This window comes from Wyeomyia smithii, chromosome 2 (assembly GCF_029784165.1).
Source record: "Wyeomyia smithii strain HCP4-BCI-WySm-NY-G18 chromosome 2, ASM2978416v1, whole genome shotgun sequence".
NCBI lineage: Eukaryota > Metazoa > Arthropoda > Insecta > Diptera > Culicidae > Wyeomyia > Wyeomyia smithii.
The window spans coordinates 69,488,096-69,502,752 of record NC_073695.1 but is presented as its reverse complement, the minus strand read 5'-3'; the positions used below and the strand labels follow the sequence as shown (position 1 = coordinate 69,502,752).

The window sequence follows — 14,657 nt, the reverse complement described above, 5'->3', positions numbered from 1 at the left end:
TAGAATCCGCCGCAAATTTCAACTAATGAATAACACCAGTGAGAGCAACTATTTGTGTATCCAGCTTTTTACGCACCATAATGGCGGTCGCTATAATGCGTGTTCGTAATATGCGAACCTCTCTGCTTACGTCAGATTTGTGATTTCTGAAAAATTGGCAACACAAATGTTGCCAGATATATTTTTCTTTTGATAAAATATATGAAGACTTCAAACTGACGTAAGCAGAGTTGTCAAAAGGGTGGGTAATTTATTACGAACTTTGCATTATAACGTCCGCCATTATGGCGCGTTAAAAGCTGGATAGACCATTTTACGAGACGTTTCTGAACTCAATTCATAAATGAAATTTTGACAGAAAGCTCGGAACCGCTGACATAACGCACGTACAAGCAGCATCAATATCAGCAGGATCCGTGACACCTGTCAGTTCGTAAAATGGTCTATACTCAGATGAAGAGATATGCGAAGAGAATGTTGTGAGCCAAACGAACATGTCGAAATCCGAGCCAAACGAACAAGAAACACATTGAAAGGTATTGCAATCAGGTACAATAAAGGATATATTTATTTTCAGACGTTTTTCATGTTTTATTGCTAAACAATGAATTGAGAATGCTTCAAAACTGCTTTATCACACTGATTTTAAACCGGTAGTTCACGGTTTTTGTGATGCATTTCATTATTCCCCATGACTTCCACCGTCAAAATCAGGGGTGACATTGCGTATTTCGTGTCGAGTAACTCGAACAAAACTAAATGATCGCTGGTGGGCGTTATGTTTCGTTTTTTGTATTTTTTTCGATCGACAAGTGACAATGACAGCTCTTTTTGAGCTTAAAGCGAAACTGGTGAAGTACTCGAAAATAGCGAAAATCGCTCGAATCGAGCTGCACAATGTCACCCCAGTTATACGAGTCGAAAGAAAAAGTTAGTCAACATTGCACTTTGAGAAGAGATCTGGCACCCCTGACAAGTGAAATAAGTCGCCAAGTTGTCGGTTTTTTCATCGCTTATCTCTCTCTCTCTCTCTCTCTCTCTCTGAGTATCTCTAGTAGGGAATAAATTTATTTATTTATTTATTTCGTCAATCATAGTAGACTACATCTTAAAAACTATTGCTAACATCACAAATATAGTTATGTAATTCTAGTGTTCAACATTTTTCTAAGAGCATTTCGTGACATCGTTAAATCAATAACTTCACAATATTTATTGTAAAGACTCATCATACTATTAACTGGCCCGGCCATGGCATATTCTGTTCTATAAGAATTTAATACGAAAATTTTTCGCGTTCTTAATGAGCGTGTAGGAGCATAAAAGTTGAGTTTTCCAAGCAGATTTTCCGAACTTTTGCGTTGTGAAACTAAGTCGTTGACAAGAGTTACCGAAGCAATTTCTCTTCTTTTTTCAAGCGTTTCTATATTAATAAGCATGCAACGCGATTCATAACAAGGGAGAGGAAATGAATTCCAACCTAGTTTTCTTAGTGCAATTAGCAAAAACTGTTTTTGTACGGATTCGATTCTATTGGAATGGACGTCTTGATAAGGCGACCAAACAACACTACAGTATTCTAAGATAGATCTAACATATGTAACAAAGAGAGTTTTTATAGTGTACGGGTCTACGAAATGATAACTGAACCTTTTTATAAAACTTAGCATACTGTTGGCTCTATTGATGATCGTATTGTAGTGATCAATGAATGTTAACTTAGAATCCATATTTACTCCTAAATCTCTAATTTGGTAACACCTTTCTACAACTTGATGTGCAAGAGTACAACTGGCATGTTCAGGATTTCTTTTCCTTGTGTAGGATATAATATTACATTTTTTTACGTTGAGATCAAAAAGACTTTTTTTACACCAAATGTAGAAAATGTCAACCTCTTGTTGGAATTGTTGGATGTCTGATTTGTGCTTTATTTCCATGTACAGTTTCATGTAATCGGCATATATCAATACTTTGAGACGATTCAACACAAGGGTAACGTCATTAACAAATAAAATGAAGATCAAAGGGCCTAAATGGGAGCCTTGTGGAACTCCAGATGTCACTTTTACTGGTACAGAAAGGTGTCCCTTAAACCTAACCGTTTGTGTCCTGTTCGTCAAATAAGATTCAATCCATTTAAGTAGGCCTGACTCAAATCCCAGTTTTTTTAATTTGAACATACGCATGGAAATATCTACTCTGTCAAAAGCTTTACTAAAATCCGTGTATAGAGTTTCCACGAAGTTGCCTCTGTCCATAGACGCAAGAGAGAAATCAACAAATTCAAGTAAGTTAGTAGCCGTGACCTCCTATTGTAAAAACCATGTTGGTTACACGTTATGCGATTCTTTACCTGATTAAATATTTTTTGGTTTACGATAGCTTCAAAAAGTTTAGGAATACATGATATTATTGCAATGCCACGATAATTTTCGATGTCAGATCTCTTACCTGACTTGAAAATCGGTATAAGAAAAGATTTTTTCCAGACTGATGGAAACTGTCCGGACGTAAGGGATAAGTTGAAAAGCCAAAACAAGGGTTTTACGAAGGCAGGAGCAAGATTTTTCATGAGTGAGGGTGGAATTCCATCTGGACCTGGACCTTTTGAAGCGTCCAGTTCTTTTAGTGTTGCGAGGATTTCTTGAACAGTTATTTGCTTAATAGATACGTTATTTATTTGTTCATGCAAGTGCGAGAAATACTCAAAGTCCCTGACTTCGTCGCTATTTTTATAAACGGTTTGAAAAAAACTCGCAAACTTGTTGCAGATTTGCTTTGAGTCAGTACTGGCAAAGTCTTCATATTGCATGCGAGATGGGAAGTTATTAGACTTCATTTTATCGTTTGCAAATTTAAAAAACTGTTTTGAGTCTGATTTAATGTTATTTTCCACCCTTGTGTTGTAGTTCTCATACGCAATAGATATTTTAGTATTCAGTTCATCACAAATGTTCAAATATTTGTCCAAATTTCTTTGGTCTTTAAGTTTTTTTTGTGAGTTTTATGTGCTTTTTGTTTCCTATTCTTTAAATTTTTTATTTCTCTGGTGAACCAAATGGGATCGTTTGAGCTAACCGTTTTGTTTTTTGATTTTGGTACAGTTGAGTCCAAAACACTATACAGTGATGATAAAAAATTATCAACCGCTTTGTTCATATCTATTTCATTTTTTAGAAGTGATTGCCAGTCGATGTCAGTTAATTTACGATTGATTAGTTCAAAGTTTGCTTTAGTGAAGTCATATTTATATTCAGGCTCTTGATCAGAGGGTCGTGATCTCTCGGTATCAAATACAACGATACACCTAAGACAAGACGTGACAGCTGGTCACCGTTACATTCAACCAATTTGAACCGGCTGCTGATTGGCTGAATTCGATAACGCAATCGTTACGTAGAAAATACAACGAGGTTACTTTTCACTGTAAAGCAGTGATGCTGGAGAGTCATAATTTAGCTATTATAATTGTTCATAAATAATGATGCAAAAGTATGCAAGGTACATGATATTACCGAGTAATGTATTTCACTGTTATAACTTTAAAAATGCATTGATTAACCGTTTATTACTATTTCGGTTGAAGTCCAAGAAACTTAGAAAGAAAAAATTTGGGTACCAAGAAAATTAGGAAGAAAAAATTTGATAGTAGAAGTATGCTTTATTGAACATAAAATAATAAATAAGAATTGAGTGTTATTCGCCTATATATTACAATTTTAATTTGTTTTATTTTCATTGACCTGCAGAAGTTGTTAAAAATAATCAGTCTGGCATCAACGGTATGGAACGTTCAAAAAAATTTCGACGGGGATGACGGCCGTTACGAAAAGAAAAATTAGAAGCCAGCTGTCGCGTCTTGTCTTAGGTCTTAGCGATACACCATGCCCCATAGTGCTGAGACGAGAGAATCGAGGAAGCTCGAAAAGGTCCTCGCCTCGGGAATCGGGTATCGAACCCGATATTACAACCGTGTAGGAGAGCTAGCCGACCGACATCGCTAACCACAGAACCACGGGGAGCACCACCGATTAAATATGAACATCATGAATAAATCGGAGCATAACATAATTGAACTGAATTTTCGCTTTCAAAGCGTATTGATTCTCTTGAAATTAAATTATACTATTTTATAACTTTAATCAAAGACAAACAGACGTGCCACTCGATGACGATACCATCGATCAGAAAAATAACGATCATTTTGAAATTGTGCTCAGTGAACAGTAATGCCGCTCGTGTCGCGATAAGCAAGCGTGCACGTTCCTTATCAAAGCCAAGAACCGTTAGTAATGCCGCTGGTGTTGATTTAAGCAAGCGTGCACACCCATTAGCAAAGACAAAAACTATTTTACGAAAGTAAGTTAGTACGAAATAAGCTCACATGGTGGCGCATGAGTGTAACGTTTTGAATAAGGACGAAGTTTTTCCAGGATTTTTCTTCGAAGAGGCACGTCTGTTTGCCTGTGCTATAACTAAGCAGCCCAAAATAAATTGAATTGTTGATAAATTATAACATTCCGTGCGTAATCTCGGTAGTGATAGCTCGATAATGTTTTATGCCGAACTTTCAGTTAGGTTGAACCGAGATTTACGAAAAAATGTGACAGCTGTCATTATTTTTTTAACCGAGTACTGGTGCCGTTCTCGGCAAAAATTACCGAGACCCGGCAACGGAATTTTGCGTGCTAGGCACAATAGTATTTTTGTATGACAGACAGGGATTGTGAAACCAATTATCGAACTATCAATTTCTAATTAAGCGTAAAAAGTTTTTATTTCATTGAGTTATTTCTTATTGTTATAAGAAAACAGTCACGCTAATGAAATTCCAGGCAGCGCACTTTCTGATTTCCTTCCTTATTCTTGTTCCTACCGTATTCTACATGCATACGAAAATATTGCGTCAAATGAATTAAAAATGATATTCCAATTTTATTTTATTTTTGAATTTATATTTTTTTTTACGGTTTGAATAAAAGGGACGTTTTTCGATATTTTTCTAACGAACTTGATTCGAACGAAAACAAGAATAAGGGCCTCTAATTTTATTCACGTACCTAACTAACGATTTTATCCTACATTGGTTCCTCGGTGAAATACGCATGCTGAAGACACTGAAAAGCGGACGGGCGCTCCCTTGGATTGAATGCCAGCATTTTCTTCAGTAAATCGTTAGAGTAATCACACAATTTGTGACATAGTTCACGAGGCTCACGGGGTAATGTTGGTCGGAAATTTTCTCGCGCTACCGAGATTCCTCGCGGCCACTGTGTTTCGGAAGGACGTCCAGTTAATCTGAAGCAAAAGAAAAGAAAATTAGCATGCAATACGGTTTAAATGTCATGCTCGAAACTCACTCGAAAATTTTCTCCAGCTGATTTCCCTCTGAGGTTCCAGGGAATATGGCAACGCGCTGGAACATTTCTGCGATAATACAGGCTGAACTCCAAATATCCACTGAGCTGTGATATGGCTCCCCAAGTAGCACCTCCGGTGCTCGGTACCAGAGTGTAACAACTACTGTCGTCAGTTTCATCTCAAAATCGTATGTTTTGGCGAGCCCAAAGTCTGCTATTTTGAGCCTGCCTTGCGCCGAAATAAGGAGATTCTGCGGTTTCAGATCGCGGTGTATAATTCTGTGCGAGTGCAGGAAATCTACTCCGGTGAGCAATTCCCGAGAAAGTCGCTGTATGTGAAAAAGAAAAAGCCTTTTACTAAGTAAAATTGCAGGGCTATAGTAACGATCCCAGGATTTATATTGATTCTTAAAAAAAAAATGGTAGCAATTCGCCAATGCAGTAGAAACTTGAGGACATCATGGCTGTTAAAAATAAGTTCGTCGCTCTACAATGATGGCGTTGAAATCTCTGCATATCGAAAGCTTCAACTATAAGATTCAACCGACATGCAACCAATTGATTTTGTTTTTGCACTCAAAGTCATGCTTACCTGAATTGTCATTCTTGGCATTCCTCCTGGAGGTAAGCGCTTTATGTAATCATCGAGATCCTGTTCTAGATGCTCGAATACGAGGAACAAAACCAGTTGTCCTTCTAAACGCGGCCCATGACAAACGTCTAATAACCTAACATTAAATGAAAGAAATGTATATTAGTATGCTATTTAGTTTGATCATTTTGAGTTACAATTCTATAAGGCTTCCACCAAGGCTCAGTATGCAATTCGTGAAACAATATTTGATGCTACACTTTCCAGAGTTTACACTTACTTAACTACGTTTGGATGTTGAAACGCATCCAATTGTTTCAGCAGAGCAATTTCTCTCAGTGTTGACATCGGGACACCATCCTCGGTCAAGGCAACTCGTACCTTTTTCAAAGCCACTATATTACCTTCATTACTAAGATCACGTGCTTTGTACACGGTGCCGTACGCACCTGAAAAATTACTAGTTATATTTTCTTGATTTTAAAGCAACAGGTCCTGGGGGAGTCATTTAATCGTATCGTCCTATAGTTCTAGTGTATCGGTATGCGAAACGACGCTATCCGAAGCAATGAATACAAAAATGTACCAACACAATCGCATACCTGTGCCGATCACGTTGAGTTCCTCGTAATTTGTACTGAGCTGAAATGTGTTGCTAGCGGCCTGATGTGACTGATTTGGCTTTGTCGATGCCATTTCCGCTACTCGCAAAGACGTTTGTTTAAGATTCAAACGGAAATTAATGCCAAATCTAGAAAAAATACAAACGAAAAATATAAACAAAACGCACAGGCTCGCACAGTTGTGCTGTCACTGGTGATGAACTCTAAGGCATTACCATACTGATCGAAATAACAATTGGGCCGACCGAGGGTGCGCGTCCCTGGTAAAAAGCTGGGTAGTTTTATTAGCTACAATTCGATACTTTCCCCTCGACACATTTTTTTTCCTGCAGCTGGCAGCGTGATACGATGAATTTTTTTACATACTATATGAGTTTAAAAAACCTATTTGAACTGAAAACTTTTTCATTAACATTGTCATTACATACCGAACACAGACGATTATTTCATGATTGATTCGAGTAGTACTTGTGGGCAATCAAAGATTTCAACCGAAGGTTATGAAGATATTAGGTGGCTCAAAGGCAAAATCAACGTTATTTGGATCTTGTCTTTTTGGTCTGCATTGGTGAATCGTATCACAACAAACAAATGTTCACCAAATCGTTTAAACTTGATTTACTTTGATAGATCTAGATTCCACCACAAACAAACAGGCGTGCCACTCGATGACGATTTCATCGACCAGAAAAATAACAATTATTTCGAAATTTTGCTTAGTGGGCAGTAATGCCGCTAGTTTCGTTATAAACAAGCGTGCACATCCATTAGCAAAGACAAGAACCGTTTTATGAAAATTAGTTAGTACGCAATCAGCTCACATGGTGGCGCATGAGTGTAACGTTTCGAATAAGGACGAAGTTTTTCAGGATTTTCCTTCGTAGTCGTCTGTTTGTCTGTGCTTCCACCATCTATGATGAAATAGAATAGTTTTCAGAACGTGATGGGAACCAATCAGATTCATCAGACACTTAAATTCAGTGCACTGGCGTAGCGTGGTGGGGGCGGCGGGGGCGGACCCCCTAGATAGTGACACCCATGAGAAAAATTTTCATACGTGTCACCTTTAAAATGGTGATATCCATGAGATTAACTAACGGCGAACCCTCGAAATTTATATAAATTTGCTCCCAAGATTATAATCTCAACCAATTTTTGAAAAATGGGTAGATTTAATGCAATTGAAAACGAACGTGCTAACTCTCACAGTTTTTGATAACAAAGGGAGAGGACTGACATCCAAATTTTCCGCCCCGGATGTCACCCGGTCACGCTAGGTCACTGTTTCAGTGAAATGTTTACCTATATTTGCAATTTTGAAAATCTTAGGATGTTTTGTTTTCGAAAAATCATTACCAATTAGTAATTAACACGTTATTCAGGGTGTTCAGCTGTACTAGCTATTATATACCATTTGAATTGTGCTTCGGTTTTTGAATCACGAATTAAAACTGCTTCAAATTAATTGAATCACAGTTCGCCCACATACATAAGACATACGTAACATTTAGGAAGAAATCTTCCAATAAAGTTGGTACAAAATGAACTACTCGAAAGTACCAATCTCTGTAAAAAATCCTCTGTTTGAGTAGTCTATGGAGGTTGTGTACCTGCGCAGCTCTGCATTTGTCTCGTTCCCACTCGAAAAATGCAGCATTGATTTTGTAAACAACTTTTTGACAGTTTCTTAAGGGATTTTGTTGAGGGCTCGAGTAGAGCCAGGATGAAGAAAATTCATTCCGTTCATTTTCGTCGAGCAGTTTAAACTGGTGTTGGTACCGGGTGATGTGGGACAAAAAGTACCAAAAAAAATCGCCAGTGTTACGTATGTCTAAGTATGTGGTTCGTTCATGTACTGTCATTCGATAGATTTCGAGTGATTTTGGCTTTTCACTTAACAATCGAAGGGAAATGAAATGAAACTTTTTGTACAAAAGCAAAACGTGGATACCACATTAGTTGAGGCCAAGAACCGTCAGACGGAGTTTTGTCATCTGTGAACAGTTGATTCAATACAAAAGTAACATGTTACGAAAAGTACACCGGTGACCGGTATGAAAATCTTTGGATTTGCCCGGACATCGACATCAGCATCCAAGCAGAATAAAAAGCAAAGCAAAGCCTTGGTGCTTCATTCCCATTCGGAACTCGACCTTCTGTTAATTTTACACAGACTTCGCAGCCAACTGTTAAGTTACAGGACAATTGCGGGGCTAGCGCTACGATCCTATTGACACTAACAGTCTCTCCCGAGCCGAGACTCGAACCTACGACGACTAGCTTGTTAGGCCAGCATCGTACTTGGTGACCAGCTGGGAGTATCATCCAAGCAGGATATTCATGGGAAAAAGCTCAAGCAGTGCATATGGTAGGATCAGCTATTCGTAATCTATTATAAACTGCACTAGTCAGGCGAAGCCAGCACTAGAAATCTCTACAGACGTCAATAAAGTATTGTGGCGTCAGCACTAAATAGGAGTTTGGAAGGCCGACCGCTCGCGTTGGCGTTCAGCCTGGCAGAGGCCTGAGATGGTGGCAGTGTTACGAGAACACGCAACATAAACATCGGAAGTGAGCCTGACTGCCAGTTTATCAGCGACGTTTTGATATTTTTTATTTAAATGCACAATATTAAATCACTATCCTGTTTTTAATCTTAATCGAGAAAGCATTGCCCTTAAATATATGAGACATTCTTAATAATATATTTTCAAGCATTAAGCATAGTTTACAGTTCCAAGCGAAGTGAAAAATTTGACAAGCGAAAAAGCGTAAATTTTCGTTTGCGAAATCTGTTGTGAAAACCCGTTTGTAGAACACGCAGGTATTTCACCAGCCTGCAGTTTACAGTTCAAGAGAAGCGAAATTCACGAGTTTACACACCGAGCGAAGTGAAAATTGGCAGTTACAGACAAAATAGAAACTGCTTCAAATTAATTGAATCACAGTTCGCCCATGTACTGTCATTCGATAGATTTCGAGTGATTTTGGCTTTTCACTTAACAATCGAAGGGAAATGAAATGAAACTTTAAACTTTAAATTTTCGCTTGCTACTGCTTTTTTCACTAGCGTTTGCATGTGTGAAAAAAATAAACCCAAGTGAAAAAGATGAGATCCACAACCTTCGATTTCGCTGGATCGAATTTGTTTACAGTTCCAAGCGAAGTGAAATCTTTGCAGGTTGCATTTTTCACGAGCGTGAAAAAATGAACATTTTGTATGAGATTTTTGTATGAGAACACTTCGCTTGAAACTCTAAATAGGGCTTTATTTGACGTTTTGTTACAGACTAACAGACGTAACACTGGAACCTAGCTCCATCGCCACAATAAAACGATCATTTCAAAATTTCCAATCAAATAACAGTCATCGCGCGATAACGTCGTCTGGGGCACTGTCACGCAATCTCATACACATTTTGTAGTTCCCAATTTGACATATGCACGTACACTAGCGCTGATGTTGAAATACAAGACGAAGCGCGAACACGGCAGCAGATGGTGCTAGTGTTACTAACGTGAAGTACTGCTATCATCCGAACGATGATATTATTTAAAATTTGTTCAAAGTGTTATGTCTGTTAGTCTGTGGTTTTATCTTCGAATACTACAAAAAACGCACTTTCGCAGCAAATACAATAAATGAATAAATAAAATTCAAATTCAACATTACATGATGAAACCACAGACTAACAGAAATAACACTTCCATCAAATTTTCAATGAAATCATGGTTCGGATGATAACAGAACTTTACGTTAGTAGCATAATCTGGGCTACCTTGTTCGCGCTGCGTCTTGTAATTGGACATCAGCGCTAGCATACGTGCTTGTGTCAAATTGGGAACTACAAAATATGTATTAGATTGCATTACAGCGCCCCAGACGGTGTTGTCGCGCGATGACTGCTCTTCGATTGGAAATTTGAAATGATGGTTTTCTTTTGTGGTGATGAAGCTAGGATCTAGTGTTACGTCTGTTAGTCTGTGGTGAAGCTATAGCATTGTTCAAAAGCAAACCAAGACCACGCTGATGACAAGAAAATAGCATCGTCTGCCAGCCAGCTGTACCCTGTTTATTTTTAAATGCATTTTTTTTAATATTTCATCTTAGTTCCCTTTAGATGCGTTTGGGTCGGGCATTTTTTTTATTTTTAAAGTTCGCAATGCGTCGTCGACATAGTAGTTCTTCTCTACGACAATACCAGGATACTTGTTGTAAAAATCTATTTGATAGCAAGCGTTAAAAAATATATAATCGACTGACTTTTTTTAATTTAAACATCAGAACTATTAAAAAAAATTGGTTTCAAAATTTAACAACCGTATATGATTTCATATACATACTTAACTGCATTGTGTTTTCTCGGTGAAGTAAAATACCGAACTTCTTGAAAACATTTTAGTTCACCGTTGTTCGGTAAAAAAATTACTGAGAAATCGGAAACCGAACGTGTTTACCGGAACACCGTACATTCATTTACCGAAAAAAAATGTGGAACCCAAAATTCCCGAGTTCAGTAAACTAAAATACCAAATCTCGGAACCTTTAACCGAGATTTCGTCGAACTAAAAATCTCTTATCGAGATTCCGAAAAACTAAACTAAAATAACGAGTGCTTCACTAACAGAAATTTGCAATGTTCAGATTAACTAAAATATTGAGTGAGTATACACTTTTTGCTCAGATCTTGTTTTTAACTGCAAAGAATATTAAAAAAAAGGATTAATTCTTTATTCACTCAATTTTATAGGTTATCAACTCACTTCGCTAGATGGAAGGCTCAGAGTGATAGATTGACTTTATTTCCTCTATATGCAATACAACTCTCCAGTTTGTACCAATGCTGTGTTTAATTGAATCGGTTGACTTAGTGATTAATAAATTAATTTGTATATTTAATAGTTTTGATCATATTCTGGGTTATCTGAGAAAAAAAAGCGGAAAATACGTACCCCAGTAAATTTTACCGAAGTTCGTAAAAAGTTGACAGTTAAAATTTGCGAGTACAGGTCGGACTCGATTATCCGGAATTTTAGACTCGAATATCCGGAATTTATTTTTTCGATTTTCGTTATTATTTCTATTCCGAAACTTTACCTTTACCATCTTTTCTGGCATATTCGTGACCATTTATGTCACTTCCGGCATGTTTGGGACATGTTCGAATTAAATGAAAATAATCAATGTCCAATTTTTTTTTGCTTCTCAAGATTTCACCCCTTTTAGCCTCAGAAATAAATTCTGGTTGCGCCACTGCATCATACAAGCAAAATAAAAAAATAAAATATTCATTTTATGTTCGTTAATAGCAAATTTGAATATTTTTTCTGTGACACTCAACACAAACCGTGTTGTTCGATTCACGTTGTTTTTAACCATGACGTTGTTTAGGATTAACTGTCTTATGTTGACTAACTTTTGTTCCACACCTTCATGTATATCACATTGAATAATGTTGACATCGATTTTCTGGCAGTTGTTTTCAATGTAAATAATCTCAACTAGGTAAAAAAAAAAACAAATACAGTAACTATTCGCTAACTGGGCACGCTTTAACTGGGCTTCTTTTTAACTGGGCTTCTTTTTAACTGGGCGCTCGCTAACTGGGAGGATTCCCAGTTGAAGACAATTTTTTTTAGAAATGAGAATTACGCACGTTGAGTGCGTGTATTCTGGAAATTATTTATATCATTGATCTTGTGATAATATTTTTCAACATAAATGAACGAAGTAGACAAAATTAGGCCGAAATAACATCGCTAAACGATTGACAGTGTGCATCTCTTTGATACGCGCGTGTCGTATCTTTCTGTTTTCTTTCTGTGAGCTGAGCGGCGATGGTTTGGTTGTTTTACATTTACGAGCGAAAGCCGACTGTGACGCACGCTAAGGAAGCGAGATCAAATGAAAATGGTGACCGTTTACAAGCCTGTCTAAAACTCTCAAGTTAGTCAAATGTAGATGTTGTGTTTTCAGCTAACCAAGTAATGAGACATCTCTGGCGAGAGAAATTTCCGCTGTCGGAACCGCTGCAACGGCAAGCTTTAACAGCAGCAGCAGTACCTAACAATTGCAGTGGAACCAATGCACTTGATAAGTCTTTTACAACGGGAACTGGAACATTATAGGCAATCCTTGTGGTAAGACACTATTGATATATTGCAATATATTCCTAATATTCAGTATAACAAATTATTTATCGTTGTATTTTTGGGCACCCCTCTCTTTATATCTTAGCTCATTGACGTTGACTTAACGTTGGAGGGTTGTCAATTAACAGATAAACGATAAATATCAAAATATATCAACCAATATCGAGTAATATTATCGAAATATTTTTCGTAAAAATAAAGGTGTCTAGCTCCTAGAGGCAATCAGTATTTTCGCAATGGAAATATTTCCAGTGGTCGCTTTTGGAAGCGATTCCAGCCGTGATAAACAACGGTGGTGGACTCAATGGCACTATGGCACTTTCGGAAATAGTTATAGTGCTCTACTGCAATAAATCAGCCTGCTTCGGTGATTACGAAGACTTAAATAAATTTTCTAACAAATAGCTTATTTCATCAAACAAAAGTATTTTTCTCTGGGTTTTCGAGTAGTGGTTCACATACTTTTTCACTATAATATAAAACTTTCGATTCGTTCTCGGCTACGGCAAAATAGTCTAGCATATCGTAGCGCATGCATCAGTAAGGAATCTTGCCAAACTACTTGCACATTTGATTGCCGAAGGTGGATTTAGTGTTACTAGTTCAACAGGTGATAAATAGAATGATAGTTGATGGAAAACGACAAAGCTTTGGTTGGCGAGGTGAATTGGAAATTCTACTGATGGGGGAGTAGATTTAGTGTCTCGAGGTTTTCATTCAATTTGTCCTAGTTTTAAGCTGAAGGAATTCAAGGATTTGTTTGCCACTATTTCTGGAACATTTTCTGAAGAGAGGAAATACAGTCGCAGCAGCAACGATTAAATCTTGCTGAACGGATGCTTGATACCTCCGAATCGAGAGTTAAGTTTAAATTTCGTTATCGTACGAGTTGCGGAGACTTTTTCGGTCCAGTTCCGAAAGAATTTTGTCAGGTAGTTTGTTATTTCCGTGTAGAAGTTTTTTCATAGTATATAGAACGATGCTTGGTTTTGTCAACAATTCCAGTACCAAGAACAGGTCAAAAATGACAATGTTGCCAAAAAGTTGGGGTGAATAATATCCGGACTACTTCATGATTAGGGCGAATCTTACGATAACTACAAAACTCAAACAAGACAAACAAAGTTTTCAATCAAAAATTCAAATCATAAATAACGGTGAAACAATATATTTGTCATCCAAATACTCTAACGAAAGCAAAATTTTTCTAGCTTTGTACATGGTTAACCTAAAACTTGAATTTCAGTCGCTTTACATTGTATATTCGAGAATTTATAGTTTCGCCCTTTACTATGCAACCTTTTCGATCTGCTCGAAAGTATCGTCCTTTAATTTGCGCCTTATTTAGATCTGCTCGAAAGTATCGCCCTTTACTATGCACCTTATTTTGATTTGCTCGACAGTATCGCCCTTTACTACGCGCCTTATTTTCATTTGCTCGACAGTATCGCCCTTTACTATACGCCGTGTTTACGTTATTGTATTGGAATACGCCCTTTGCTTTTAATGTTTCACTTGTTGACAACTTTGATTTCGCCCATTCATCAAGACGAAGTCAAGATTCGCCTTTTACTAACGTAAACAACAAAAAGGGCGTATTCCTCATTCTATTTCGTTTTGATATAAAGTAGATTCCGCCCTTAACAAACATCGGACTTTTTAATAGTTAGAAAAGAGATACATTATTTTTTGGAAGTTTGATGGTAGATAGTAGCTCACTTGATACGTTTTCGGTAAAATCTCTATTTGTTTACAGTTTGTTAGATTCGCCCTTGTCACGAGGTACTCCGAATTTGTTCGAAGAGTTATGTCTGTTAGTCTATGGTATAACATTAACGAAATATTTCTCATGAAAATAAAAATGTCTAGCCCCTAGACGTAAATATTATTACCGCAGATTATTACTAAGCAATGTATCCAACTCTT

General features: G+C 37.3%; 1 protein-coding gene across 1 annotated transcript; it reads right to left on the bottom strand.

The window, feature by feature from the left end:
• Positions 1-4,754: 4,754 nt before the first annotated feature.
• On the bottom strand, positions 4,755-6,775 carry LOC129722327 (cyclin-dependent kinase 4). Its single transcript, XM_055675692.1, has 5 exons — positions 6,558-6,775; positions 6,236-6,404; positions 5,956-6,091; positions 5,364-5,692; positions 4,755-5,301 (listed from the first exon to the last, which is right to left on the bottom strand). Exons 1-5 carry the CDS (start codon positions 6,649-6,651, stop codon positions 5,082-5,084), a joined length of 948 nt encoding a protein of 315 aa, XP_055531667.1. The 5' UTR covers positions 6,652-6,775; the 3' UTR covers positions 4,755-5,081.
• Positions 6,776-14,657: the final 7,882 nt, after the last annotated feature.